Source organism: Labeo rohita, chromosome 11 (genome assembly GCF_022985175.1).
Source record: "Labeo rohita strain BAU-BD-2019 chromosome 11, IGBB_LRoh.1.0, whole genome shotgun sequence".
Classification (NCBI taxonomy): domain Eukaryota; kingdom Metazoa; phylum Chordata; class Actinopteri; order Cypriniformes; family Cyprinidae; genus Labeo; species Labeo rohita.
The window spans coordinates 18,501,797-18,528,721 of NC_066879.1; the positions used below are offsets into that span (position 1 = coordinate 18,501,797).

A 26,925-nucleotide genomic window follows, 5' to 3' on the forward strand; every position below is an offset into this window, starting at 1 on the left:
GTCGATTGATCTAATAAGGCAATACAGTGATCTGTCAAGACACAAAAAGGATCAGTTAACCCCAACAAGCTCACCGCACATTTTAGGGGCTCTGTTAAAATTCAATGGGCTCAGGGGAGGCGAGAAACACTCAGACTCCCGCTGTATCTTTACCTGCTGGTCTTGCTGTCGCACAGCCTTTCTTTAGAAAATCTAGTGATTTATACACTTTTAATGTATGTTGTGTTTTGTACTACGAAATTTTTTTCCATGTCTGGTGTGTGGTAATACAAATAGGAGGTGAGAAATATTTACTGAGACATAATTAAAACTTCTTCTTTCTGTGTTTGTTTGGACAGATGACAGAGCAGAGGAAACAGAAACAGAGGATCGGGCTACTGGGACACCCCCAACACATGAACGTGAACCCCCAGCAGCCCGCCTGAACCCCCCCCGTTCCTCTGGCCAAGTGTTCTACAGCGGTTTCATGCAGGCATCGCATCAGCCTTTCCGTGTGCGTGTGTGTGCGAACGTGTGCGTGTCAAGACATCACAGACACATCATCACCACAACCTGCTGTGTACACCCAAAATAAATGGCTGTAGGCCACCAGGGAAGTTTCACCCCCTTCTTCGCATCCATTCGAGTGCCAAATGTTGCTGTGTGTTAAAGAGGAAGTGAATTTGCATCACTCACCCTTCCACAGGATGAAAATGAGCTACCGCACGACTTACGAACATGTGTTGCAGCCTGTAGATGCTGCTTGGACACACACATCCTTTTGTATTGACCCATAGCAGTCAGTATTTGATGTCTTATTTTTGTATTTTGTGCAATATTAATACTTTAATATGCAACTACATCTGTACATTATGTCTTAAAGGGACGGTGCAGTTTTTTGTTTTTTTTTGGTTCTTTTGCTTTATGATTGTAATGATATACATTAGAACCCAGGTATTTGTAGGAATACTGTTTGCGAAGTCAAATACAATATATGTGTATGGGGAAAAAAGCCTTTTTTTCGTATTTAAGTTAATTTATTTATATAAAAAACGCTTAAAGGAGATGCTTACATGCTGCCAATTTAGAGTTCTTTAATTCTCACAAATAAAATCAGGTTCTGTTTGGTATTTAGAAGCTCTTTATTATGGCTTTTGTTTGTGCTGTCAGATTTATGACCTTAGAAGTCATATACAGAGTAATAATAGATGAACGTTTTAAGTAATTAAGGTTTTTTTTCTGTCTTAAAATCTTAAAATGCACTAAAATAATTGAACTCATATCATTCCTGTCATTATAGAGCCATGTTAATTGTGCCTGTTGTATATTCCTGCAAGCGCAGGATTAATATTTGCTGACAAAAGCAATCTCTGTCACATTTTTTCTAGACTATTTCATTTTAGCTGAGCAAATCAGATCACTTTCTTAATACTATTGTTTTTTTTTCCCTTTATTTAATTTTTCTTGTAATACATGTATATATGTCTGCAAGTTTTTGCTTTTATATAGAGAAATACAGTTTCATAGCATCTGAATAATTAGCAGCAGCACTGTTGTTGAAAAATAAGCCTACTGCTGATTTAATAGGTAAATATATATACATATATATATATATATATATATAATTCTATGAGACTGTAAATTAATTTAGTGATATTTAATAAAATATGTATTTCTTGTTCAAAGGACCAGAACTGAAATATAGCTTTGTATTTCTTTTCTTGTATTTAAATGCATGTTTTTGACTGTAATTATGCTTCTTGTTTTACATTATTTTATTTCGTTCATTGTTAATACCAGCTGGCATCCTGCAGAAAAGTAAGTACCCATGGTGGAAACACTGTGACAGCACAAGTTTTCATTGCCCTTATGCGAGTTTATATGTGTAGATTGATGATTGCATCATTTTACAGCTTTCTCATGACTTGGCATTGCAAAGGAAGTTGAGCTTATTAAGAATTCAAGCTTTATTGGAGCCGGCAGCCCAAGGAAATGCACTTTCTGTGACCTTTCATGTCGATCTGCAAAAGAGGTAAAAAAAACAGTTTTCCACACTGTGATGAAACTTGTATTTATGTTATTGCGAGTCATAGGCAGAGCAGCTTCGTGTGTAGTACTAGAGGTCAGACTGGAGAGTCCCAAGTCGACTTCAGAGTAAAACACTGAGGTATAACTTTGCTGTTATCTGTAAAAAAAAAAAAAAAAAGAGCAGAAGTGTGACTGAAGTGTCAGACAGGCACCTTAAATGCTTAATTATTGACATTAACGACATCGTCAGATGTATCGCCCTAAAATCCCCCTGTGTGAGTGCAACATCAGACTGAAACCTTCCACCACTTAAATGACATTTGTGAAATAAAATGAACCGATGCAAAAGCAGAAGAAGGAAAATATGACTGGGAACCATCAGTTAAAAAAGAAATAGGACATTTTTCAAGCTTTAATATGTCTAGGGTGGGTTTGTGAGTGCCACTTTCTCCTTTCGGTCTTGTAAGCTTATTATAAAGTTAATACGAGAGCTATTTCAACACTGAGCCTCGGGACATTGTGCACGCTTCACATTTAACCGGCAAGGTATGAGTGCGATGATCTATTAGTCATTTTTATGCTTAAAAAGAGTGAGAGTACTTTGAGAGTGTTCGTAACATTTTGTTCAGATGTCCTAACCAGTCCTATTTATGGAGAGCGATTAAACAGACAATTACGTAGAAAAATGAGGTCACAATGTACATCACACTAAGCTTTGTATTATTTCAAAATTCTGGGTATGATCATTGCTCTGTCAGGCTTACCCTAATTGGATACAATGTAATTCACTAAAAATCACATTTTAAAAAACAGTTTTTAACTAATTTTAAAACATTTGTTTTTCACAAAATGCAAATATTATGTCAAGGATATTAAATATATTTTTCTCATTTTAAATGTACATTTTTTGTGCTTTTCATGCAACGCAAGTTCATGGGTTCGATTCTTAGCAAAATTCATGTGCATGAACTAAGAAAAAGTTACACTTTCATCGCAGTGCACACTTCTTCGAAATAAAAGGATCTGCCAAGTGCATACATGACGAATGTGACCCTGGACCACAAAACCAGTCATAAGTAGCAAGGGTGTATTTGTATACACATACATTGTAACACGTATGCCAAAAATCATCTTCCATGAAGATATTTTGTACATTTCCTACTGTAAATGTAACAAAACTTAATTAATTACTACTTTGATTAGTAATGTGTATTGATAAGAACTTAACTTGGACAACTTTAAAGGTGATTTTCTCAATTTTTTTTTTTTTTTTTTTTTTTTTTTGCACCCTCACGTTCCAGGTTTCCAAAAATTGTCCTATCCTAACAAACCATACTTCAATGGAAAGCTTATTTATTCAGCTTGTAATCTCAATTTAACAAAAAATGAATCTTATGACTGGTTTTGTGGTCCAGGGTTACAAATGTAAAAACCCTATGAGAGTTAAGAAACTGGCATAACAAAAATGCATTTAAAAATATATATTCCTGTATTTAATATAAGGATTAGTGTAAAGTGCAGTTACTCTGTCAATAATGAGCAGCTTCTATTTTATATATGCTACATGTAAATACAGTTTTAACATTGCTGCTATTTATAAAATACATATAGACAGTGTTTCTGAAATGCATTATCCCCGATGACGTGTTTACAGCATTCCAGTTCTTAAAGCAATAATAACACTCTTAATTTTTATATTAGGTTAACATATTTGTGGGACTTTCCTTGAATGAAGAAAACAGCCCAGAAAAGAGACACAACATAGCGTGAACCTGAATTGGAATTGCGACAGCAGTGTTTAAGACTAAACCAAGCAAACAGTTCGGTTATCACATGATCTATTAAAATTCCTGTTCCACTTGTTATGCAATAAAAGTGACTAACATAAGGTCCAACTGTGAAATTAACCACTTAAAACTTAAAACACATTGCATTGGCACTTCTAGTCTTTATTGTATTATGCTGTCTTTTTTTCAGTTTTTAGAATCATGGTCTGTTCCGTTTTCTAAGTACAAATTAGGCTACAGCAGTTTGAAGCACTGAAGTGTGACCACAGTGTATTACACCCAAAGCCTCAAGGACACATCATGAATCTGTTTTTGTCATATCATTTCATGTGCAACCAAACAAGGCAATGCATGTATGAAGTGACTGAAGGAAGTGTCTCATGCACTTGGTCTGTCCTCCGCCTGTGCTGAAGGATGCTGTGTCATCCTGTTGCTACACTTCGAAAGAGGAAAAAAGCACCAAACTCCCACTACTTTCCACCAGTTCTATTAGGACTTGAATTATTAACTGGATCTTATGAGCAGACCTCAAAACCTCAATGCGGCTGCAAGCAGTTCTTAAAGAAATAGTTAACCCAAAAATAAAAATTCTGTCATTACTCACCCTCATGTCGTTCCCCCTAAGACCTTGGTTCATCTTGAGAACACAAATGAAGCTATTTTACATGTAATCCAAAGGCTTTCTGACCCTCCTTACTATGTTTCTGTGCCTTGGCCGTGGTAGAACCTTTGCTTGTTTGCACTTATGCCACATTTGGGTCAGGTACCCGGATATAAACAACAGCACAGACATGATGGTTAATGTACTACTGAATATGTTGTTCTGCTAATTATGCTGTCTAAACCATGGAAAAAAATGTGTGGAAGCTGAAAGTTAATAGGTGATAAAGATATGTACAAGCAGTATTAATAAATTAGCCTAATATTTCATCTACCTGACTGAAAATTATAAGAAATAAACATGAAAGTTGTCAAGATTCTTTCCCTAGAAATCCTGGTTCAGTTTGGCCAACCACAAATAACCACTTTTGTTCCTCAGACCGTTTTTTGCACTCTTCTCCTTGATTTGTTATAACTTTTTGTCAGTCTATAGCACACCAAATGTTTTTCCCAGTCCGACCGATTAGTACAGCCCAAAACATGACAATAATTGTCCATTTTCAGAAGCAATACTCATAAAATTAGTGAGTTTCGTTCGGTTCACTTGCATTGTTTACATTCATTGCCGCCAAAAAGCCGGATCGATGGCGTGTCGTGAAAACACTTTGTGAAGGGTCAGACCGCTCTCGGGCTTCCTCAGAAATATCTTAATTTGTGTTTTGAAGATGAAGGAAGGTCTTACATGTCTGGAAGACACGAGTCTGAGTAATTAATGACAGAATTTTCATTTTGGGTTCCCTGGTGAAAAAACCAGCATATGCTGGTAGGTATGTTTTGATGCTGGGATGCTGGTTAGGTAGGTTTTGATGCTGGTTTAAGCTGGTCCTTTGCTGGTTTAAGCTGGTTCTTTGCTGGTTTTTGCTGGTCATGTTGCTGGTCAAGGACCAGCATAAACCAGCAAAGGACCAGCTTAAACCAGCATGAAAACCTACCTAACCAGCATCCCAGCATCAAAACATACCTACCAGCATATGCTGTTTTTTCACCAGGGTTATAGCCTTTAAAGCTAGTACAGAAGAGAGTGTGGCATTTTCCTCGCATAGCATGTTTTATTTATTTGAATGAATCGTTATAATAAAAATAAATGTTATATTGTTTATTCTCGAATGAATAAACATATCGTTTTATTTATTAAAACAGTTTGTTTTAGTGAGAGAAATCAAAAACAACACTCTGTGCTGATTATAACGTACTTGCATTGTACATATCCCACTGTTTTTTTGTTACTATGGTAATTAATTTTAGCAGAATGTCATATTGTAACATTGTAACATGGACTTCAACACGTAACAACATTTCGAACGTTTTAGAACAAAACAACAACACCAAAAAAAAAAAAAAATCTTGCCATGTTTTATTTATGACTGTCATTCTGCTCGTTATTTACAGTTAAACCGTGCATGAGAGCACTGCTGCCGCCATTGGCACCTTTCTCCACATGAGCTGAGCTGCTCAGTACTAAAATAACCGGGTGACGTCAGTCCCGGGGATTCAGCCGCTCCTCCGCCTCCGCCCTTTTCCCTGCGCCGCCATGAGGAGTTCAACGTGACCGCCGCCGAGTACAACCGGCCACAACAAACCGAGCCGCAGCACGAGAGAGCCATGAGCGGCTGCACGTGGAGAGCCAAATGGTCCCGGTGTGAAATAACGGCGCGATGGTTCCCGGGCGCATCTGTTACTATTGTGTAACTATGACAACGGCGGCACTCTCGCTCGTGTGCCAGCATCACGTCAGGGGAATTTTGTTAATGAATCCTCGCATTATATTGATAGAGCAACAGGTGCTCTGGACATTATTCATTTGACAGCTTTCTAGAAGCTTCTACTGCACGCACACGTTCAGGCCCATGTGTATGTGTGTAAAACAAAATATGTGCTTGTTTATAAAGCAATAAAATCCTTTATGCAAACAGCTCGCACTGGAGAAGAAATACTTGCTAGATTCGAGAGAAGTGTTTCATTTTTTGTACAAAAATTATATGTAATTATACATGTCATAAAATCAAGTCATAAATATGTATATTTCATGTTACATATATTAAACTACATTTATTTTATATATATATATATATATATATATATATATATATATATATATATATATATATCCCCAAAACTGATTCATGAAACATGAAGGGAATAAATGTTAGACATGAAAGGAAATTATATATATATATAAGTTTATTTTTTATATGCAAGTTTATTTTTTGTAGTTCTGTCGTAACTACGACATGCAATAACGTATGCAATAAATACATTTTTGTTTTTGACGGTAGGGCTAGTTAAATAGCTAAAATACTCTGAAACTTTTTAATCTGTATCATCTTTGTCTATGTTATGCTTTCAAGTCAATCCAGGATAAGGCGCTCATAACACAGTAGACTAATAACACGTTCCTGCATCGTGCTGTTATTGTCCGCTCTTAGAGAGAGAGCGAGAGAGAGAGGCAGCAGCAGCATGGTGGTACACGGGACACGGGAGGGCGGGCGGTCTGCTGTAAATGGGTTGAGCTCTGAAAGCGCCGTCACACACGTGAGGCTCATGTGACTGGAGCTCGAGACGTGTCTGCAGTCACAGGGTTTATTTAACACGTACTTCAAATCCACCCACATACACTCATTTAACCAGCACCGGAGCCGACAAACGCCTCCTGCACCTCCACCTTACAACAACATCCACTTCAGCGTCCTAGTTTTGAGACACCATATCTGGAAGCAAAACTACTTTATTCGAGGGAAATACATGTGGACTTTTATGAGAGAGTAACGGATCTGCTTTTTATTTTTTATATACACACATATATTTTTTATTAAATCTACCCTAAGACATATTACTAGGGTAAAATGGAAAGGATTACCAGTGCTCAGCCTCCTCCATGTATGGCCAAACACGGCTCGGTGGATATGTCGGACATGCAAGGGTAAGTCTCCAGAAGCTGCGTATTTTTGTCTCTGAATGCTTTCCACAGAGCTAGATGTCTTATTGCTTGTATTTTGTTGTATTTTATAGAATGGACTTTCCTATGTACGTGTATAAGCCCCGGCGGGGAATGAAGCGCAGTGAGGACAGTAAGGTACGAAATGCGCAATTACGCACGAATTTGATTACGCATGTTATTTTTGTTGAATATAAATTTCTTTTAGTTTTTAAACAAAATTTAATCTGCAAAATGTTTCATTTCTTTAGTTATTGATGTTTTTTTCTCGCATGGGAATTAATAGAAATTTTTAATGACAAACCCCCAGGATACATACAAACTGCCTCATCGATTGATCGAGAAGAAAAGGAGAGACAGAATAAACGAGTGCATCGCGCAGTTGAAGGATTTGCTGCCCGAACACCTTAAACTCACTGTAAGTAATATGGGAGTGGATGGGCTCACCTCACTATGTTGTAGTGTAAAGCGCCACCTGCTTGTTGATCATGAATAAATCATGTTTGTCCTGCTTTCGGATTAGTCACCCTCCTATAATGTGCTTTAACATAATTTAAGTGCTTTCAGTACTCCATATCCTGAATTTGGCTTTAGTTAATTATTCACATGTCAGCAAGGCATGTTAGCAAGTCATTTCGAGTATTTGAATATTGCTTGCACATGTGGGTGCACTGGTGAGCGGAGAGGAGTGTCTTCATTCCTGCTCGGCGCAGGTTTGTCCTCTCTGAGCCGCAGCGGAGAGCGTTACATAAGAAAGATCAACATGCTTATCTGGGTTCTTCCTGTTTTAGACTCTGGGACACTTGGAGAAGGCTGTTGTGTTGGAGCTCACGCTCAAGCATGTGAAAGCTCTTAACAACCTGCTGGAGCAGCAGCAACAGAAGATCATTTCCTTGCAGAATGGAATGCAAATCGGTGAGTTTTCGATGGTGCACTAAAAGTACGACCGTATCTCCGGAAGCAGCTCTCCTGAACTTTTCACCTCCCCTCCCCTGCTCCCCTCCCCTGCTCCCCTCCCCTCCCCTCCCCTCCCCTCCCCTCCCCATTCATTTGTCCATTACAAAATAAATAAATTGAGACATGCTTATGCAACACAGTTGGGACAGAATAGCTTCTAACCATAATGATTTTATTGCAGGTGAACAGGGCAATTCGGACAACAGCGAGGAGATGTTCCGTTCCGGGTTCCACTTGTGTGCCAAGGAGGTCCTGCAGTTGCTGGCCAACCAGGAGACCGTGCGTGACCTGACGCCCACTCACATAATCAACCATTTGCAAAAAGTGGCGTCTGAGCTCATCCAAAGCCCACCAAGCCCTCGCCTGGACGAGCCCACTCCCAAAGTTCAAGAAAGCAGAGAGAAACCTGCAAGCCCGCAGCCGAAAGTGGTAGAGGGCCATGCTAAGAACTGCGTGCCAGTCATTCAAAGGACTTACCCCCACAGCAGCGAGCAAAGCGGTAGCGATACGGATACCGACAGCGGCTACGGTGGCGAGCTCGAAAAGCGGGAACTGAAAGCCCAGCGGGCGATCTACTACGGCAAAGACGTTGGAGATCTCAAGTATGGCGGCAGCATTAAAGAAGAGCTGGATGAGCCGCAGGCCAAGCGGCAGAGGTCCGACTCATCGGAGGATGAATCTCATGACGTAGTTGGCGGCCACAGCCCCTACATGAGCTTTTCTCCACACCAGCCCCTTTGCATGCCCTTCTACCTCTTTCCGCCCGGAGCAGCCGCCGCGTACTTGCCCATGCTGGAGAAGTGTTGGTACCCGGGAGCCATGCCCGTATTGTACCCAGGCCTCGGCGGCTCCCCGGCGGGCATGTCCCCCGAGAAGCTCCCCTCGTCCCTGGTCATGTCGTCGAGAGTGGGCTCCCCCGTCTCCACCACCCCGACCTCCATGGACTCTCCCGCCCTCCTACAGGCCCTGAAACAAGTTCCCCCATTAAACCTGGAAACCAAAGACTGAGGACTCGCTCTGGGGTCCACCAGTAGCCCGCTCTCTGAATGTTTTGGTCTTGAGAGTGGACTTCCCTGCTGAATAAGCTCCCGAAGAGGGTTCGGTTGAAGAGGGCGCAAAGGCAAAGTTCAAAGAAGCGCCCTCGAGTACGCCCTCTCAGACGTACGACGGCCTCCCTCCAACCGCAGAGACACTCTCACACACTCTTATCGACTCCCTTCACAACCAGCAGACACACACCCAGAGATGGAACGGTCCGCGTGGACGCAGACGGGTAAAGGAGGCCCCGTGCAAAGCACTGTGAGACACTGTGAAGAAGGTCAAAATGAGGACAGTGAGCTCTGTCCTTCGTGTTTAAAGACCTGGGGTGGGCAAACGGCTGCTCTCTGCACTTACGCCGAATGTTTAAGTCGAAAACAATAACCTAGAATGTGATGTGCAGACGGTCCCCCAACGACAAGGACTTTGCCCTTTGCACAAGCACCTTTTCATTTGTTGAATGTAACCGAAAAAGTCATTTTTGTAATAAAACATCACCCCTGTAGATGCTGCTTTTTGGACATTTCTCTGTGCCGTGGACGCTCGATCAGGAAGCGCCACTCTCTTCTGCTTCTGTGACTGCTTTAACCGATAAGAACCGTCCTGTTAGACTAGAATGCTACCAAATAAAGGTCTTCGCTTCAGGTTGAGCGAAGCACACGAGCGCGTGCACGTTTCTCATCTCGCGCTCACCTGAGACACCACCGGCGTGACGCTCGTGTAACCACGAGAGTGATGTAACCACATCTCCGCTGTAGCTTTTGAGTTTGTCATCCATTTGTGCACGTAGGTGAAGTTGTTGTGAGGTAACTGCGTTGTGTAATTATTTTGTTTATACTCCTTGTACATCTGTATTTTTGATACGTGACCCCATGCATACGAGTTTTAGACAGCCGAGTGCTGTATGCCATGAGATTGTGTACATAGCTTTGGACCTAGACTTGATCTGCATCATGTTCTGTGTTCATTTCTGGTCAAATTAGGACATGCTGTTGCCTTTACCTGTTTAAAGCAGTAAACATGATGGCGGATGGATATCTATGTTTTTAATCCTGGATTCTACATAGAAGCAAAAGAAAGTGAATGTAATGTTAAAACAATATATTAGTTTTGTATAGGAAGAGGTACTTACTTTTTATTTTGGGACCTAAGAGAAGGTTGCTTGATGTATATATTTTGTCTAAAGTATTGTTGACATACATTAAAGAAAAAGTATTAATAAAGCTTTTTTTCCTGTGGAAATCATGTCTGAGTCTGTGTTTGAGAACATATTTAGTTGAAAAAAAAAACAAAAAAACAACCTTGCTGTTTTTCCCATCACATTCGTCCTTATATAACACTTACATAACCCATAAACTTGCACTGTCTATGCAAATCCTTTAGACACACAGTATGATAAGAGTCAGGTTACAAATATTCCAGCCTCACACCTCCTAACTAAAGTCCATGCATTTCGGTAAGGTCGCACTTTTTACAAAAAATACTTTATAACCCAAAACAAAATTGAGAACATAACTGATTATTGTTACAGGATTTGCCTAATGTCTTACATGAATCAGGTCCTTTTCTAATGCTCGTTAGCTGTTGAATTAGGTTAAGACTTCCCGCGTGTCTGGCTGTGTGCTCGATCCAGTGCAGTTTCGCTCCTCCGCCCCGCTGGGAAGCGTGTAATCACGCCGGACCTGCAGATCACATGTAGAGCCACACGGTAGGCCGCGCTCTCTGAGCCAAAACATGTTCGGTCACATGTCACACATCCTGCGTGCAATACAGACTTCACAATTAATGATTATGAAGCAACAGCGATAGTATGTTATTTGCAAATAATAAATATCGTCTATAAATATACAATTAAGCAATACATTAAAACTGTGTTTTAGAGATAATACGTATTCTTATTATTAGCATTTTGTTTGTAAAACTAATTATGGACTATGTACTGTACCAAAACAGGATGATAAGATTTCGTGTCTTAACTAGTGTGGAGCTCTTATCCAAATGCGAGCAATAAACAAATAAATAAACAAGCAAACAAACAAACATTTTGATTCGTTTCTAAAACCAAACAAAAAACTGTAATAAAAAAATGACAGTGTCAATTATAGATAATACTTTTGACGGATTACGTAACAGTAGGTTTGCAAAAAAAAAACCTATTTGTAAATTTGCATACGACAGACTGCTTGCAGCAACAAGTACAAGGTCCTGTTAGGACACGAAGGGCTCATCTTTCTATTCTAAAGCTTTTAGCGCCACCGTGCGGAATGTTGATGAACTGCAACGAACTTTACATCTCGTTTTTAATTAAGTGTAAAATGGTTATTGTCCAAAAGATTCTTTGTGTATTTACTTATCCTTTCTTTCTTTCTTAACTGTATTTATTTACAGAGTCTATAGCCTGCCAGAAGACTTTCAAAGCATTTCAGTACATAGCCAGGTGTTTTATCCAACTTGTATATATTGCTATATTTACAACAATCTACATATTTTTTTCTTATTTGTGTGCTTGACAGTATTCCATGTCCGTTTACTTCTTATTTTAATTGTATTGAATTATTTAAAACGTATTATTTGTGACCCTGTACCACAAAACCAGTCATAAGTAGCATGGGTATATTTGTAGCAATAGCCAACAATACATTGTATCGGTTAAAATGATCTATTTTTCTTTTAAGCCAAAAATCTTTAGGATATTAAGTAAACTTAATGTTCCATAAAGATATGTTGTAAATTTCCTACCGTAAACATATCAAATATTTATTTATCATGTATTTATTTGCTTGCTTGGTTATAAACAAGCAACAAACTAAATTATTATTATTATTTTGTATAATAAGTTTGCCTAATGTTTATTGATTGTTTGATTACTTGTTTATTAATAGCACATTTGGACATTTTCTTGTTATGCAAGCAAAGTAATACAAAGCTTGCATGTTACATTGATGCAAAAATAATTCCCAAGTGTGTATTTATTTATTTATTTATTTACTCGCTTAGTTTTTTTGTATGCATCAAACAATAAACAGATCAAAAACAGAACAGACAGAACCTCTACAGGACAAACAAAGAAAAAAACATCAAATCTTATAATGTTTCACATACAAAATTAAATACAGAATTAAAGACAAATAACAACAACAAAAATAACAACATAAACACATATAAAAGAAAACCTTATGCATCAGTTGTATTACCAAAACAATCATCATAGTATTTCAATAATCTGTCACTTTTCTTGTTTTTAATTAACCTACACTACTAGTCAAAAGTTTTTGAACAGTGAGATTTTTAATGTTTTTTAAAGAAGTCTCTTCTGCTCACCAAGCCTGCATTTATTTGATCCAAAGCACAGCAAAAAACAGTAAAATTGTGAAATATTTTTACTATTTAAAATAACTGTTTTGTTTTTGAATATATTTAAGAAATTTTCAGCATCATTACTCCAGTCACATGATCCTTCAGAAATCATTGTAATATTCTGATTTGCTTCTCAAAAAATATTAAAATATTATTAATTAAAATATTGTTAATTATTATTATTATTTATTATTATGTTGAAACAGCTGAGTAGAATTTTTCAGGTTTCTTTGATAAATAGAAAGTTCAGAAGAACAGCATTTATCTGAAATAGAACTTTTGATTGGTATAGTTTATAATGTCGCAAAAGCTTTTTATTTCACATAAATGCAATTTTTGGATCTTTCTGTTCATTGAAGAATACTGAAGAAAATTTACTCAGTTGTTTTAAATATTGATAATAATAATAATAAATATTTTTTGAACAACAAATCAGCATATTAGAATGATTTCTGAAGGATCATGTGATACTGAAGACTGGAGTAATGATGCTGATGATTCAGCTTTGCATCATAAATTACATTTTAAAATATATGCAAATAAAAGCCGTTATTTTAAATAGTCAACATATTTCAGAATGGTACTGATTTTGCTGTACTTTGGATCAAATAAATGCAGGCTTGGTGGGCAGAAGAGACTTCTGTACAACACATTAAAAATCTTACTGTTACTCTTACTTAAGACATTTAAGAGATGCGTGGCCGACTTTTATTTTGAACGACGTTTGTCCGGTCATTGGCGGCGCGGCGCGGTGCGGCGCGTTTATTGTGCGTCATTTGTTGTCACCTGACCTCAGCCTGCTTCCTCTTTCTCTTCGATTTCTCCAGCAGGAACAGAATCTGCCCTGCCTCATCCAGACCATCAGAGTTCATCCAGCAGCGCAGCGCAGAGATGTTGGCCCTCATCCACCGGCTCCTGGACTGGATCAGGTCGCTCTTCTGGAAGGAAGAGATGGAGCTGACACTGGTGGGACTGCAGTACTCTGGAAAAACCACTTTTGTTAACGTGATAGCTGTAAGTCTGCTTTCATTCCTCACAGTTTCAACTGTTGTCATGTCATCGCCTGCTGGGGGTGGAGAACAGATGCTTTAAAACCTGGTTATGTGAGCAGTGTTCTCTTATGAACATGGGTGTGATGTTTTCCATGGACTGCTTGATGTTTTAGCTTGTGTATGAAATATGAATTGCTAGTTTCTGCAGGTTAGAGGAGGCTGATGACTTTTAGGGTGGAGGTGATGCCCTAGTGTATTTTAGCTCTTAAACTCTACGTAATTAGATTAATAAAGCCAGTATTATTTTGTATATATATTGTGATATACATAATGTATTATGGTATTACAAAATTAGACAGTAATTTGGTATTATGGGTTTCATTCCAGGTGCCAGATGTGTTTTTTTTTTTTTGATTGCCTTCAGATTACATGATCACGTGAAAACACCCTTCCCTTTATGGATGCATCTGACTCAGAGCAGATCTTGTTTTCTAATCTCCTTTAAGTGTTTTTGACATGTCAGTGCTGGTTCATTGTGGCTTTGTAAGTGTTTAGCATCTAAAGTTACTCAGTTGTAAGCTTGTCACAATAATGGATTTGTGAAATCCATAGCTAAACCTGAAAAGAAACCTCATTGTGACCTATATTTTAAAAGGCCTCTGAGTATAGCAGCCTGAATCTGATATTAAGCAAATTGCCCAAGTTCAACTTACTGTCCCAGTGGGGGTTCTTGAATCATGAGAGTTGCCCTTTTCCTTCTCATAGATGCTTCTGCAATGCAGCACAGAGTTCACAAACCTTGGGTTTCTAACAACTTCACACAATGATTTGATTTCAAAGGGGAAAAGAGAAACGTCTCGTTCAGTTTCAGCAGCTCACAGGTGTTTTTCTAGTTTAAGTGAATTATTTATGGTCATGTTTTACGATGCTTTGCTTGTATTGTAAACCACAAAACACAAGAAATAGAGAAGTCCTGCAAGAAATGCAGAAGAAGTCTTTTTGATTTAATGCTTTGAAGATCTTCATATGCAGATCAACATGCAGTTACATATAGTTGTTTTGTACCATGACCATGAAGCTAGTGAAGCTCTTTCAGATTTCTGTCATTATAAATGATAGAGTTTTGCAACAGAGAACATCTCACTCAATGAACTGGCATAGTTATAATCATATATTTAAGGGAAGATCTTGCTTCTCCCTTTTCACCTAAAAATGACTAATTTTCAAAGCCACATGGCACCTTGTGCAGAATTTACTAAATTATGAAACACGAAACTTTCTGGGTTATTTTGACAACCATTTCCGTCACTATTACCAAAACTCCCTACGACCTGCTTGTGCGAGTTGTTTGGGTTATTTTAATGTTGGCTTCCTCTTGTGTGCTGTTATTTTGTCCCTGTTAGATTGCGTAAACATTTTTTAAACCTTCACATGCAGGTTTGTTTAATTCATGTTATTGAAACCATCCACATGTTTCTCTTTCACAAGTCTGGTCAGTTCAATGAAGACATGATCCCTACAGTTGGCTTCAACATGAGGAAAGTCACCAAAGGCAACGTAACAATAAAAGTAAGTCTCATCTACACTGATTATTCTTCTGCGTCAAGGGTGGTTTTCCTGGATTCAGATATGCATCATAAGTGCTTGCCATCATGTCAGAATGATTCAACCCTGTAGCAAATATGAAATATGCTGTTTTCACATAGATTTGGGATATAGGCGGGCAGCCGCGGTTCAGGAGCATGTGGGAGCGATACTGCCGGGGCGTCAATGCTATTGTGTGAGTATAGTATCGGCTTTTTATCCCCTCAGAGACCTGAATGGTTTATTTTACTGCCCTCTGCGATGCTTGATTCTGATTGGTCAGTGGCATTGAGTGGTTGGATATTTTTGCATAATGCCCATCTTAATGACCAGTGCATCTAAGAGCTAAATAAAAGAAAGAACTTAAATTAAATATTGTTTGGTAGTCAGTCTGTAGAAAAAGGTAACTATGATTGCTCATTAGAAATAAACTAATATACACTACTGTTCAGAAGTTTGGGGTTTGTAAGTTATAATATATTTATTCAGTCAGTTAGTGTTATGAGCACAGAGGTTGCATTTATTTGATAATAAAAGTAATATTGTTAATTATTATTAAAATTTAAAATTAACCTTTTCTATTTTAAAATGTAATTTATTCCTGTTATATCAAAGCTGAAATTTTTAGCATCATTAGTCCAGTCTTCAATGTCACATTATTCTTCAAAAAAATCATACTATTAATATTAATATTTGCTGCTCAAGAAACATTTCTTACTATTAATGTATAGATTTTTATGTATTTGTTGTTGAAAACATGATAATTTTTTCAGGGTTTTTTCATAAATAAAGGTTAAAAAGAACAGCGCTTTTTTTTTTTTTTTTTTTTTTTTCTTTGTAACAATGTTACAAAGAAAAAAAAAAAAAAAAAAAAAAAAAAAAAAAAGCGCTGTTCTTTTTAACCTTTATTTATCAAAGAACCCTGAAAAAATTATCATGTTTTTAACAACAAATACATAAAAATCTAAATGCCTTTAATGAATACTTACTGAGTAAAAGTATTCATTTCATTTTTTTTTTCAATGGTAGTATATAATCAGTAAATAAATAGACATTGTTTCAGTGTTCATTTTGTTCCTTTGTTTTCTGTGTTGTAAGTTTTTCTTAGCTCAAGATATAAGCTATTATAGAAGAAATTATATAATAATGAGTATTTCTTGTTCATTTATTTACTTTTTTGATAAGTAGCTGTGTAATAAGTGGTATGATGTACAATCAATCAGGCATTATCACAAAATAAACCCCATCATGGTGACTCAAGACCACTCTGCTTCATGTTTGGGGTCCTTATCACCCTATCTGTGTTTATTCTGCAAAAACGTCTGGCTGACTATATATTATCCCTTACATGATGTTTTAGTGTTTACATTATCAACAACTGCATTAAGTACTCTGTTGGTGTTTTCAGGTATATGGTTGACGCCGCAGATCGTGAAAAGGTTGAAGCCTCCAGAAACGAGCTACACAACTTGTTAGACAAACCACAGCTGCAAGGCATTCCTGTGAGAAGAATTCTGTTTTATTACTGAAGCTGATCATTTCTCCTTGTGCTGTTAATGGAGGACTGTTTATTAAAAACCTGTTATAATTTAGCCATAAATTTTTCTTGCCACGAAAAAGCCACTAAAGCTGGCATGGTGTTAAAAACAAACAAACGGTCTCTTATTAATACATTGTGCTGTTTTATTACTGCTGAATTTACTAAAACAACAGAAAATCAAGTCTATCTATCAGACCACACCTTTTCCAGATCTTTCCCCAGCTGCTGCGTTGTATTTAAGGAGCATGACTAAGCATTTCTAACGTCAGCTCCTGTGGTCCGAGATGTCCTCACTGGGGGCATTATAGGTCTTATCTTCAGCAGAGGAAACAGATCGCTCATTGATTATCTGTCTGTAGGGAGTGATGGGACTTTGGCAGTTTGCTAAAGCGAACGATTTAAAAAGACAGCTTTATCACGATCTGATGTAGAACCAACACCCAATAACATAAATCTTTAAGCGCTGGAAATGAAAGTGCCAATGTGAAACATGCAGTTTAAACCTAAAGAGGTTTAAAACAATTCAAGAAGTGCATTTTGGGTGATTTATTGTTACTTTATCTTTCACAGGTACTTGTCCTTGGCAACAAAAGAGACCTTCCCAGCGCACTAGATGAGAAACAACTAATTGAAAAGATGTAAGACTTTGTTTTTGCATTACTTGATCTTTCTTCAAGTGCTTGTTTGATTAACAAGTTTGGGGCCATGATAGTGAAAGACTATTTAAATTCCAAAATACACTGTGCTAGTTCTGTCTTCTTATGTCTTCTGTTTTCTGGGATTTTGTGACATTTCCACAGTCGGGTGACCATACCCAGAGTTCATCTGAGGCTACTTTCAAAAAATGATTAATGGTTTTTGTCATTTTTTTATTTCCCTTTTCCACAGGAACCTGTCTGCCATTCAAGACAGAGAGATATGCTGCTACTCTATTTCATGCAAAGAGAAAGACAATATAGGTGAGAATTTTTGCGTTTTATACACATCCAAATGTAAAACTGTGTTGTTTGGTTAATTAAAACATCCTAGCGACTGCATAGCACACATAAGACTCTGGAATTGTGGCAGTAAACATGACTGTAGAACTCTAGTTTTATGGTATTTTTGATTGTCACACACACATGATGTTATTCATGGTGAAAGCTTTTTTTTCATTGTGTATTAGCTTAATTTGGAAAATACGGCGGTGCCATGTTAAAATAAATGTAAGGTTACGAGAATAAAGTGGTCATACTGCGAGAATAAAGTCATAATACTGCAAAAATATAGTTGTAATACTGCGAGAGAAGTCGAAATACTACGAGTAAAGTCGAAATGCTACAAGAATAAAAATGTAAATACTGCGAGAGTAAAAATTTAAATACTACGAGAATAAAGTCGTAATACTGCGAGAGTAAAGTCGAAATACTACACAAATAAAAATTGAAATACTACGAGAATAAAGTTGAAATACTACAAGAATAAAGTCGTAATACTGCAAAAATATAGTTGTAATACTGCGAGAGAATCAAGTCGTAATACTGCGAGAGAAGTCGAAATACTAGGAGTAAAGTCGAAATGCTACGAGAATAAAAATGTAAATACTGCGAGAGTAAAACCATAATACTGCGAGAATAAAAATTTAAATACTACGAGAATAAAGTCGTAATACTGCGAGAGTAAAGTCGAAATACTACACAAATAAAAATTGAAATACTACAAGAATAAAGTCGAAATACTACAAGAATAAAGTCGTAATACTGCGAGAGTAAAGTCGAAATACTATGAGAATAAAATCGAAATACTACGCAAATAAAAATTTAAATACTACGAGAATAAAGTCGTAATACTGCAAGATTAAAGTCGCTACAAGAGTAAAGTTGAATTACTACGAGAGTAAAGTCGAAATACTATGAAAGTAAAGTCGAAATACTGCGAGAATAAAATTGAAATACTGCAAGAGTAAGGTCGAAATACTGTGAGAGTAAATGAGAGTAAAGTCAAAATACTACAAGAAAAAAAATGAAATACTGCGCGAATAAAGTTGAAATTCTGCAAGAATGAAGTTGAAATACTACGAGAATAAAGGCAAAATGTTTCGAGAATTTAAATCGTAGAAATTTATAACATGCATTTTTAACATGCAAATGGCCTGGATTGAGAGCACTGGGAGAAGTTGCTAGGCCTCCGGAATTTATTTCAATGTTGTTGTGTCCGAGCGGCCGCAACATCTCACTGGGATGATGAAGAGTCAATTTTAAGGACTCGTGGAAAAACCCTAATATCAAGAATATGATATTTATTAACAGACTGAACAGGAACAACTTTTTATCTTAACATCAGCTCACACACCCAATCAACATTCCTTTGGGAGGAGCTGTAGCGTATTTAACCCTTTTTAATACTACAAATATTAGTGGGATTATTAGCAGAAATCATACCATGTGTTATACTCGCAGGGACCGTATGCTTGGAAATTCGATTACATTCATTATTTGTAGTGAGCCAGCCCCCCAATAGCAATAAGCTTTGTGCTTTTGGTACTTTAAGTATAAAACAAAGTCTCAGCTTTAAAAATAAGTTTTATATTGAAATACAAACTATGTGTCTTACAATAATGTGTTTTTCAAGCTCTTTAATGTGCCGTGGCCAATCGCTGTATTCATGTGAATCAATTTTCGTTGTGAAAATTCCACTACCTACTCTGCAGAAAACGTGTGTGGCATCCAACCTTTAATTCCTCACATGTATTTAATTAATAATAACTATAAAACTGAGGTATATAAGTGACTTATTACAATCTGTTTTATTGACAGTATAATACAGTAAATGATTGGACATAATATTTAACATCCTCCATTTATTATTTGCAATATTGGAAAAGCAATTCTCAAATTTCTTGAAAAAGTGAGAATGAGAGACTCATTATGTGCATTCAGTACTGCAAAAAAAATAAATAAATAAAAAGAGAGAAAGAGGCCTGCTGGAGTTCAAGTATGTTTACTTCAGCCGCTAATACTGATTCAAATGACTCATGAACCACCTCACTGTGACTCATTCACATCGCAGCGGTTGAGAGTTGTTTTGTTCCTTTTAAGCCTTTGTTTTTTTCACCAATGCATTACAGTTGTGGTGACTGTGATTTCATCTTCATTTCCGCTAAGAAGCCGGCCATTTGCATTTGTTACACTACATTACTCACTGTTGTTATTAGCTTTACAAGCAGCAAATTAGCAAAGAAAAGCCAATATGTTTTCCTGGGAAGCCAATATGTCTTTCTGTTGCCAAACTATGACACATAACCAAATTTGCGGAACATTTTAAAGGCGTAAAACAGTTTTCGTGAGACATTGTTCACCTGTTAGTGATGACAGTTTTATGTTGTTACAGGCATCACTGTTTGCACTCATTCAAGTGTCATATAATTATTCATTTAGTAACACTTATGTCATCAAATAGCTGCATATAAGAAAGTGAATTAGCATAGTTGCTTAAGCCATTGACAGGTTAATTGATTTTATTTTAAGATTTGCTTGTCTTTTAAAGTCTGGGTGCTAACAAATTAATAAATGCCTAAACAGGAAAACTGAAATACTCACAAGTCTGGTTTTAAAGCCTCATGGTGTTTATACTCCCGATACAAACTATTCTAACTCAAAATTTTAAAGTGTACATTTTAAATAAAGAGTTGTTTGTTTGAAGCTTAATGGTGGTGATGTGTCTGGCGTAGTTTGTTTATAGCCTAACTAACTTTTTACTGCTGGAAATTGTATTTAGGCTTCAAAACTTTCAGGCATTCATTTGTGATGTTTTTAACAAAAACCATGGAGAAATCAAAAACTTTTGAAGGTCAAAGAGCCTATTTGGGTAATAATCCAAAGGTCAGTGGAAAAATCCTATTGGCTTTTTATTGAGGAAAACAGTGTGATGACTTCTGGGTTGGCCTACAAAAACACATCATCCCTGCAGCACACTGGTGCTCAAGCTTGATGAAAAATGAGTGAACATGCAAGAAATCAGCAATAATTGTTCTTATTTGTATTTTTAAGCTGCAGTGTGTGACATCTGCTGCAGCTGAGGTTTTTTGTTGTTGTTTAGTGATAGTTGTGCATGAGTCCCTTGTTTATCCTGAACAGTTAAACTGTCTGCTCTTAAGAAAAATCCTTTAGGCTCCACAAAAAAACACTCACTGATGTTTCAGAAGGAAAAATGATGCAATAAGTGCTGGGGGTGAAAACTTTTGAACAGAATGTAGATGTGTACTTTTTTTTTTTTTTTTTTCCCAAATATCATATATTTTTTTTATTTAGTACTGCCCTTCAGAAGCTGCAGAAGATGCTTACATGTTTCCCAGAAGACAAAATAAGTTAAATTTACCCCAATCTTCAAATTCAGTGAGTGTTTGAACCTTCTGTAGTAGTTGCATATGCATATGAGTCCTTCAGTTGTCCTCAGTGTGAAAAGATGGATCTCAAAATCATTTAGTCATTGTTGGAAAGGGTTCAAAAACACAGAAAAGCTCAAAAACTAAAGAATTTGTGGAACCTCTTGGATTTTTCTGATGAACAGCGGGCAGTTTAACTGTTCAGGACAAACAAGGGACTCGTGAACAACTATCACTACACAAAAAAACAGTATTAAGAATCAAGTGTATGTAAACTTTTGAACTGGGTCATTTTTTTATAAATCTAACTAATTCTTGTGAACTATATGTAAATGTCTTTTATGTGAAATATCTTATTCAGGTCAGTACTAAATATAAAAATATCATGCATTTTGTATGATTCCTGCTATTTTGGTCAAATAATTGCCATTATGCAGATTCTGCAAGGTGTATATAAACTTTTGACCTTAGCTCCATATTACAATACCTTTTTTTTTTTTTTTTTTTTTTTTTTTTTTTTTTTTTTTTGTGCATGCAACATTTTGTACTTTTGAATTGCTGTCAAACAGGTGCAATGTTTTGTAGTAAATCCGAAAGATGTTATAAAAACATAATTATTATTAATCACTTCCTTCCAGATATCACATTGCAGTGGTTGATCCAGCATTCAAAGTCTCGGAGAAGTTGAGAACAAACCCCGTCCTACCCGTAAGCCCAGTCCTGCCCTTGTTCCAGCTCCCAGCTCAGCCCAGCGCTCTTCAGACCGGCCGGCCCTTCCTGTGACCAGTGACGCAGTCCCTCTCAGCCGCATCTGTCTGTCCAGTAGCTGCCCCTCTCATTCATTCTCTATTACACACAGACTGTCAGTAAAGCTTCTTCATCGGTGGGCCTCAGACTCCTAATGATTGCTACCTTTTGGTCAGTTTTGTTGATGAAAACCTCTTTTGACCATTTACAAAGTGATATGAATCAGTTAGGGGGTTTGCCTTCTTATCCTGTGAAATAAGATTGTGCTATTGTTTGGGGTTTTCTTTTGGTCTATTTAGTTTAACAGTTTTGTATTATTTTTATATAATTTATTGTGATAAAGCATTTTATCACAAAGAGTAGTTGCAATGAACATTTGAGTAGCTAGTATTGTGCATTTAGGGCTTCAATGCATTTTAAATGTATACTACTTTTCAAACGTTTGGGGACAGTAAGATTTTTTTTTAAATACTTATTTTCACGAAGGATGCATTAAATTGTTCAAAAGTAACAGTAAAGATAAAAAATGCTCTAGTTGAACTTTCTGTTCTGTCATGTGTCATGTTTTCCACAAAAATATTAAGCAACATTGATGATAATAAATTCTTGAGCAGCAAATCAGCATATTAGAATGATTTCTAAAGGATCATGTGACACTGAAGACTGGAGTAATGATGCTGAAAATTCAGCTTTGCATCACAGGAATAAATTACATTTTAAGATATATTTAAATAGAAGATATTTGTTTTAAATTGTAAGAATATTTTCTGTTTTTACTGTATTTTTTTGTCAAATAAATACAGCCTTGGTGAGCATAAGAGACTTTTTTCAAAAACATCAAGAAATCTTACTGACCCCTGAACTTTTAAACTGAAGTTCATGTTCAGCTCTTGTTTTTCTTTTAATCTGTGTGTGGAGCATCTGTTATTTAAAAAAATTAACCGTAATATAATCATATTTTATATTTGCTTGGGTTCAGAGTTGAATTGTATCTGGATGACTAGACGTTTACTAATATCTGGCTTTCAGCAAATCTGGACGTTCTACTATCTGATGGTCCCTAATTAATATTCATGAGTCAAGATGATTTTATGATGTGTCTCCCCATGTTTCAGATCATCTGTCTAAATCTTTTCCTACTTGAGCTTCATTACAATAACAAAGCCCAGCTCATTAATATTCATGACCCAGAGCTCATGGGCATGCTTTATGTACTGCATAAAACATCTCAATTATGAAAACTGTCCTCTACGGGATCCTGTGTATGCCAGTGTGGACTTTGTGCCGCTGATGGACATTTTGGCATTTACATTAGTAAATTAGTGAGCATTAAGTTAAGTGCCTTTTGCAGATACTCACATTTTTAAAGCCCAGAAATGGATATAGTATATAAGAACAAACAGCTAGTCTAAACTTACAGTAGGTGCCATTATTATTACATTAGCACTGATTATTGGACTGTTGGAAATTGTCTGATTGCTAAAGTGCAGTTGAAGTCAAAAGTTTACATCCACCTTGCAGAATCTGCAAAATGTAAATTATTTTACCAAAAATAAGACGGATCATACAAAATGCATGTTGTTTTTTATTTAATACTGACCTGAATGAGATATTTCACATAAAAGACGTTTACATATACTCCACCAGAAAAAATAGTAGTTGAATTTATAAAAATGACCCTGTTCAAAAGTTTACATACACTTGATTCTTAATACTGTGTTGTTGTTTTTTGTTTAGTGATAGTTGTTCATGAGTCCCTTGTTTGTCCTGAACAGTTAAACTGCCTGATGTTCTGTAGTAAAATCCTTCAGGTCCCACACATTTTTTGGTTTTTCAGCATTTTTGTATATTTGAAGCCTTTCCAACAATGACTGTATGATTTTGAGAGCCGTCTTTTCACACTGAGGGACTCATATGCAACTATTACAGAAAGTTCAAATGCTCACTGATGCTTTAAAAAAAAACAAAACACACAATGCATTTAGAACCAGGGGTGAAAACTTTTGAACAGAATGTAGATGTGTACATTTTTCTTATTTTGCCTAAGTATCATATTTTTTCATTTAGCACTGCCCTTCGGAAGATGTTTCCCTAGATAACAAAATAAGTTAAATTTGTCCTGAACTTCAAATTCAAAAAGTGTTCAAAAACTTTTGACTTCAACTGTATATGCTGTGCTAAAATGTATTCCTTACTGGTTAACATACAAAACGAAATGTTAAGTTATTTGAGGAAGATGATTCACATACTGGAAGTGGAGGGTCTCGCTTTTGGGTGAAACGATTCAAACTCCTTTGCGAATGAACAAAAAAGTACTCCAGGTTTTTCCCGCAATGTCTCAAATACTAGCTATCTTGAAGTCCTTTATTCTGATCAAGCCCCTAAATGCTGCAAATTCTTCTTCCTGTATTCTAAATATTAGTTTTACATCTAAAACATTGCAGTCGTCTTATCTGTTATTTATGACTTATTATTACATGTTCATGAATTAGTAGTTTCCGCCGACACATTGCTTGAAGACTGAGATGAACGGACTTTCTGCTGTAGTTTTCAGACTGTTCTTACATCTCTAATCTACCTCAGCGGTGTCATGAGCTACAGTGAGCGGTGAGAGAGTTGTATAAAACCAACGTTTGCTTGTTTTATGAAGCAGTTCTAAAGATTTCTTTAGATTTGATCTTTAAAATGTTTGGTTTTCTTTAAATGATGAATCCTTAAAAACCTAGGACTCAGTCCTGAGATCAAAGGCTTTTGTTTGACTGTATATTTGTGTAAAAATCTAAAGTATATGAGAAAATTACAGTTACTGAGAAGCGTTCTATTCATACGCAACTATTACAGAAGGTTTAAATGCTCACTGATGCTTCAGAGGGAAACATAATGCATTAAGAGCCGGGGGATGAAAACTTTTGAACAGAATGAAGTTGTGTACATTTTTCTTATTTTGCCCAAATATTATATTTTTTTCATGTAGTACTGCCCTTCAGAGGCTACAAAAGATACTTACATGTTTCCCAGAAGACAAAATAAGTTAAATTTACCCTGATCTTAAAATTCCAAAAGTTTTCACCCCCTGGCTCTTAATGGATCGTGTTTCCTTCTGAAGCATCACTTCTGTCATAAACGGCTTAATAGGTGCATCGATTACAGACTGTTTAGCATTAAATACTGTTATAAGAACAAATTGTTGTTCATCCAAATACTAGTTAGTGAATGAATACTAAGTAGTGAACTTTAAGAATCAGTTCTTATGGATATAAACTACTAAGCCAAACAATTTATATAAATTCTATATAAATTTGATATACACTTTTGGCTTAGTAGTTCATATATGCACTTTTTAAAAAAAATATTATTATTATTATTTAGATTTTTTTTTTTTTTTTTTTGGAAGGAATGATTCAGATATGTGCTAACACTGGCATGTTCTCATTTCCCCCCCCTCATGTTGTGTTTTTTAAGCTTCTACAAAACAGGCAGGACTATGTTATAATGGAGCTGTAATGCATTTATGATCTACTTAAAATTGTATGTAATTGCTCAAGATTGAATGTTGTTTAAAGTGTTTATAAAGGGCTTTATTATATGATACATGCATTTTCTTTCATTTTTTTTCTTTTCTCTTTTCAAATCATTTGTATCTCAAATGGGTGCCCAGAAATCCCAATTTTTGTTTATTTTTACAAGGCCTTGGAACAAAATTGTAATTTGTGATTATGTTGACATTGAGACATTCCTGCAACCTTGTAATATAAGAATGGAGGTCAAACTTCACCATTCACATCTCTCACTTCCTCTGTGCGTTTTTCATTCAGACATGATGTGTGTTGTTGGTTCCGTTCACCCAAATGCAGCAGGTCTGTGGCCAAAGCTTGTTTCCTCATGTGGTTATCTCTGTGCCGCCTCTAAACACTATACAGGATGGTGTGTACTCTCTTTCATGTGACTATCCACACATGAAAAATCAATGGATCTGTTGCTGACTTTGTATATAAGCAAATGTAAAACTCTTGTTTGTTTTGCAGAGTGTTCTTATTTGTGTCTCTTGCATTATTTTGTTTTGTGATTGCTCAATAAATTGTTTTTTAGGGTGACTGCGTGTGCATTTTGTCATTTTGTACCATTACATTTGACAGTCAAAAGTGGGTCAGTTGAGGGGCTCATACACAACTATTACAGAAGGTTTAAACGCTCACTGATGCTTCAGAGGGAAGCAGAATGCAATAAGGGTGAACAGAATGAAGATGTGTACATTTTTCTTATTTTGCCTAAATATCATATTTTTTTCATGTAGTACTGCCCTTCAGAAGCTACAGAAGATACTGACATGTTTCCCAGATAACAAAACAAGTTAAATTGACCCTGATATTAAAATTCCAAAAGTTTTCACCCCCTGGCTCTCAATGCATTGCGTTTCCTTTTGAATCATCAGTGAGCGTTTGAACCTTCTGTAATAGTTGCATATGAGTCCCTCAGTTGTCCTCAGTGTGAAAAATGGATCTCGAAATCATACAGTCATTGTTGGAAAGGGTTCAAATACACAAAAATGCTGAAAACCAAAGAATTTGTGAGACCTGAAAGATTTTTCTGAAGAACAGCAGGCAGTTTAACTGTTCAGGACAAACAAGGGACTCACAAACAACTATCACTAAACAAAAAACACAGCTGTGGATCATTCAGGTAACAACACAGTATTAAGAATCAAGTGTATATGAACTTTTGAACAGGGTCATTTTTATAAATTCAGCTACTATTTTCTCTTGTGGACTATATGTAAACGTCTTTTATGTTAAATATCTTATTCAGGTTAGTACTACATAAAAAATAATGCATTTTGTATGATCCCTTTTATTTTGTTAAACTAACTAACATTTTGCAGATTCTCTGTGTAAACTTTTGACTTCAACTGTATTAATAATTGCAAAGTCACTACAACTTAAAACAAATGGAAGTATGGT

At 36.4% G+C, this 26,925-nt stretch overlaps 3 protein-coding genes across 3 annotated transcripts in view; all 3 read left to right on the plus strand.

Moving 5' to 3' along the window:
• itpr1b (inositol 1,4,5-trisphosphate receptor, type 1b) overlaps window positions 1–1,667 on the plus strand; it is a 160,630-nt gene extending 158,963 nt beyond the window's left edge. The window contains 1 exon segment of the mRNA XM_051122130.1: window positions 339–1,667. Within this exon segment, the coding sequence (XP_050978087.1) occupies window positions 339–425 (87 nt within the window). The 3' untranslated portion in view covers window positions 426–1,667.
• Window positions 1,668–7,023: 5,356 nt separating this feature from the next.
• bhlhe40 (basic helix-loop-helix family, member e40) lies at window positions 7,024–10,626 on the plus strand. Its single transcript, XM_051122838.1, has 5 exons — window positions 7,024–7,374; window positions 7,464–7,527; window positions 7,700–7,807; window positions 8,181–8,304; window positions 8,528–10,626. The coding sequence occupies exons 1-5, from the start codon at window positions 7,298–7,300 to the stop codon at window positions 9,352–9,354; spliced, it is 1,200 nt and encodes a 399-aa protein (XP_050978795.1). The 5' UTR covers window positions 7,024–7,297; the 3' UTR covers window positions 9,355–10,626.
• Window positions 10,627–13,539: 2,913 nt separating this feature from the next.
• arl8bb (ADP-ribosylation factor-like 8Bb) lies at window positions 13,540–25,042 on the plus strand. Its single transcript, XM_051123203.1, has 7 exons — window positions 13,540–13,755; window positions 15,222–15,302; window positions 15,440–15,513; window positions 16,726–16,819; window positions 17,428–17,495; window positions 17,746–17,816; window positions 21,859–25,042. Exons 1-7 carry the CDS (start codon window positions 13,633–13,635, stop codon window positions 21,906–21,908), a joined length of 561 nt encoding a protein of 186 aa, XP_050979160.1. The 5' UTR covers window positions 13,540–13,632; the 3' UTR covers window positions 21,909–25,042.
• The last annotated feature ends 1,883 nt before the right edge of the window (window positions 25,043–26,925 follow it).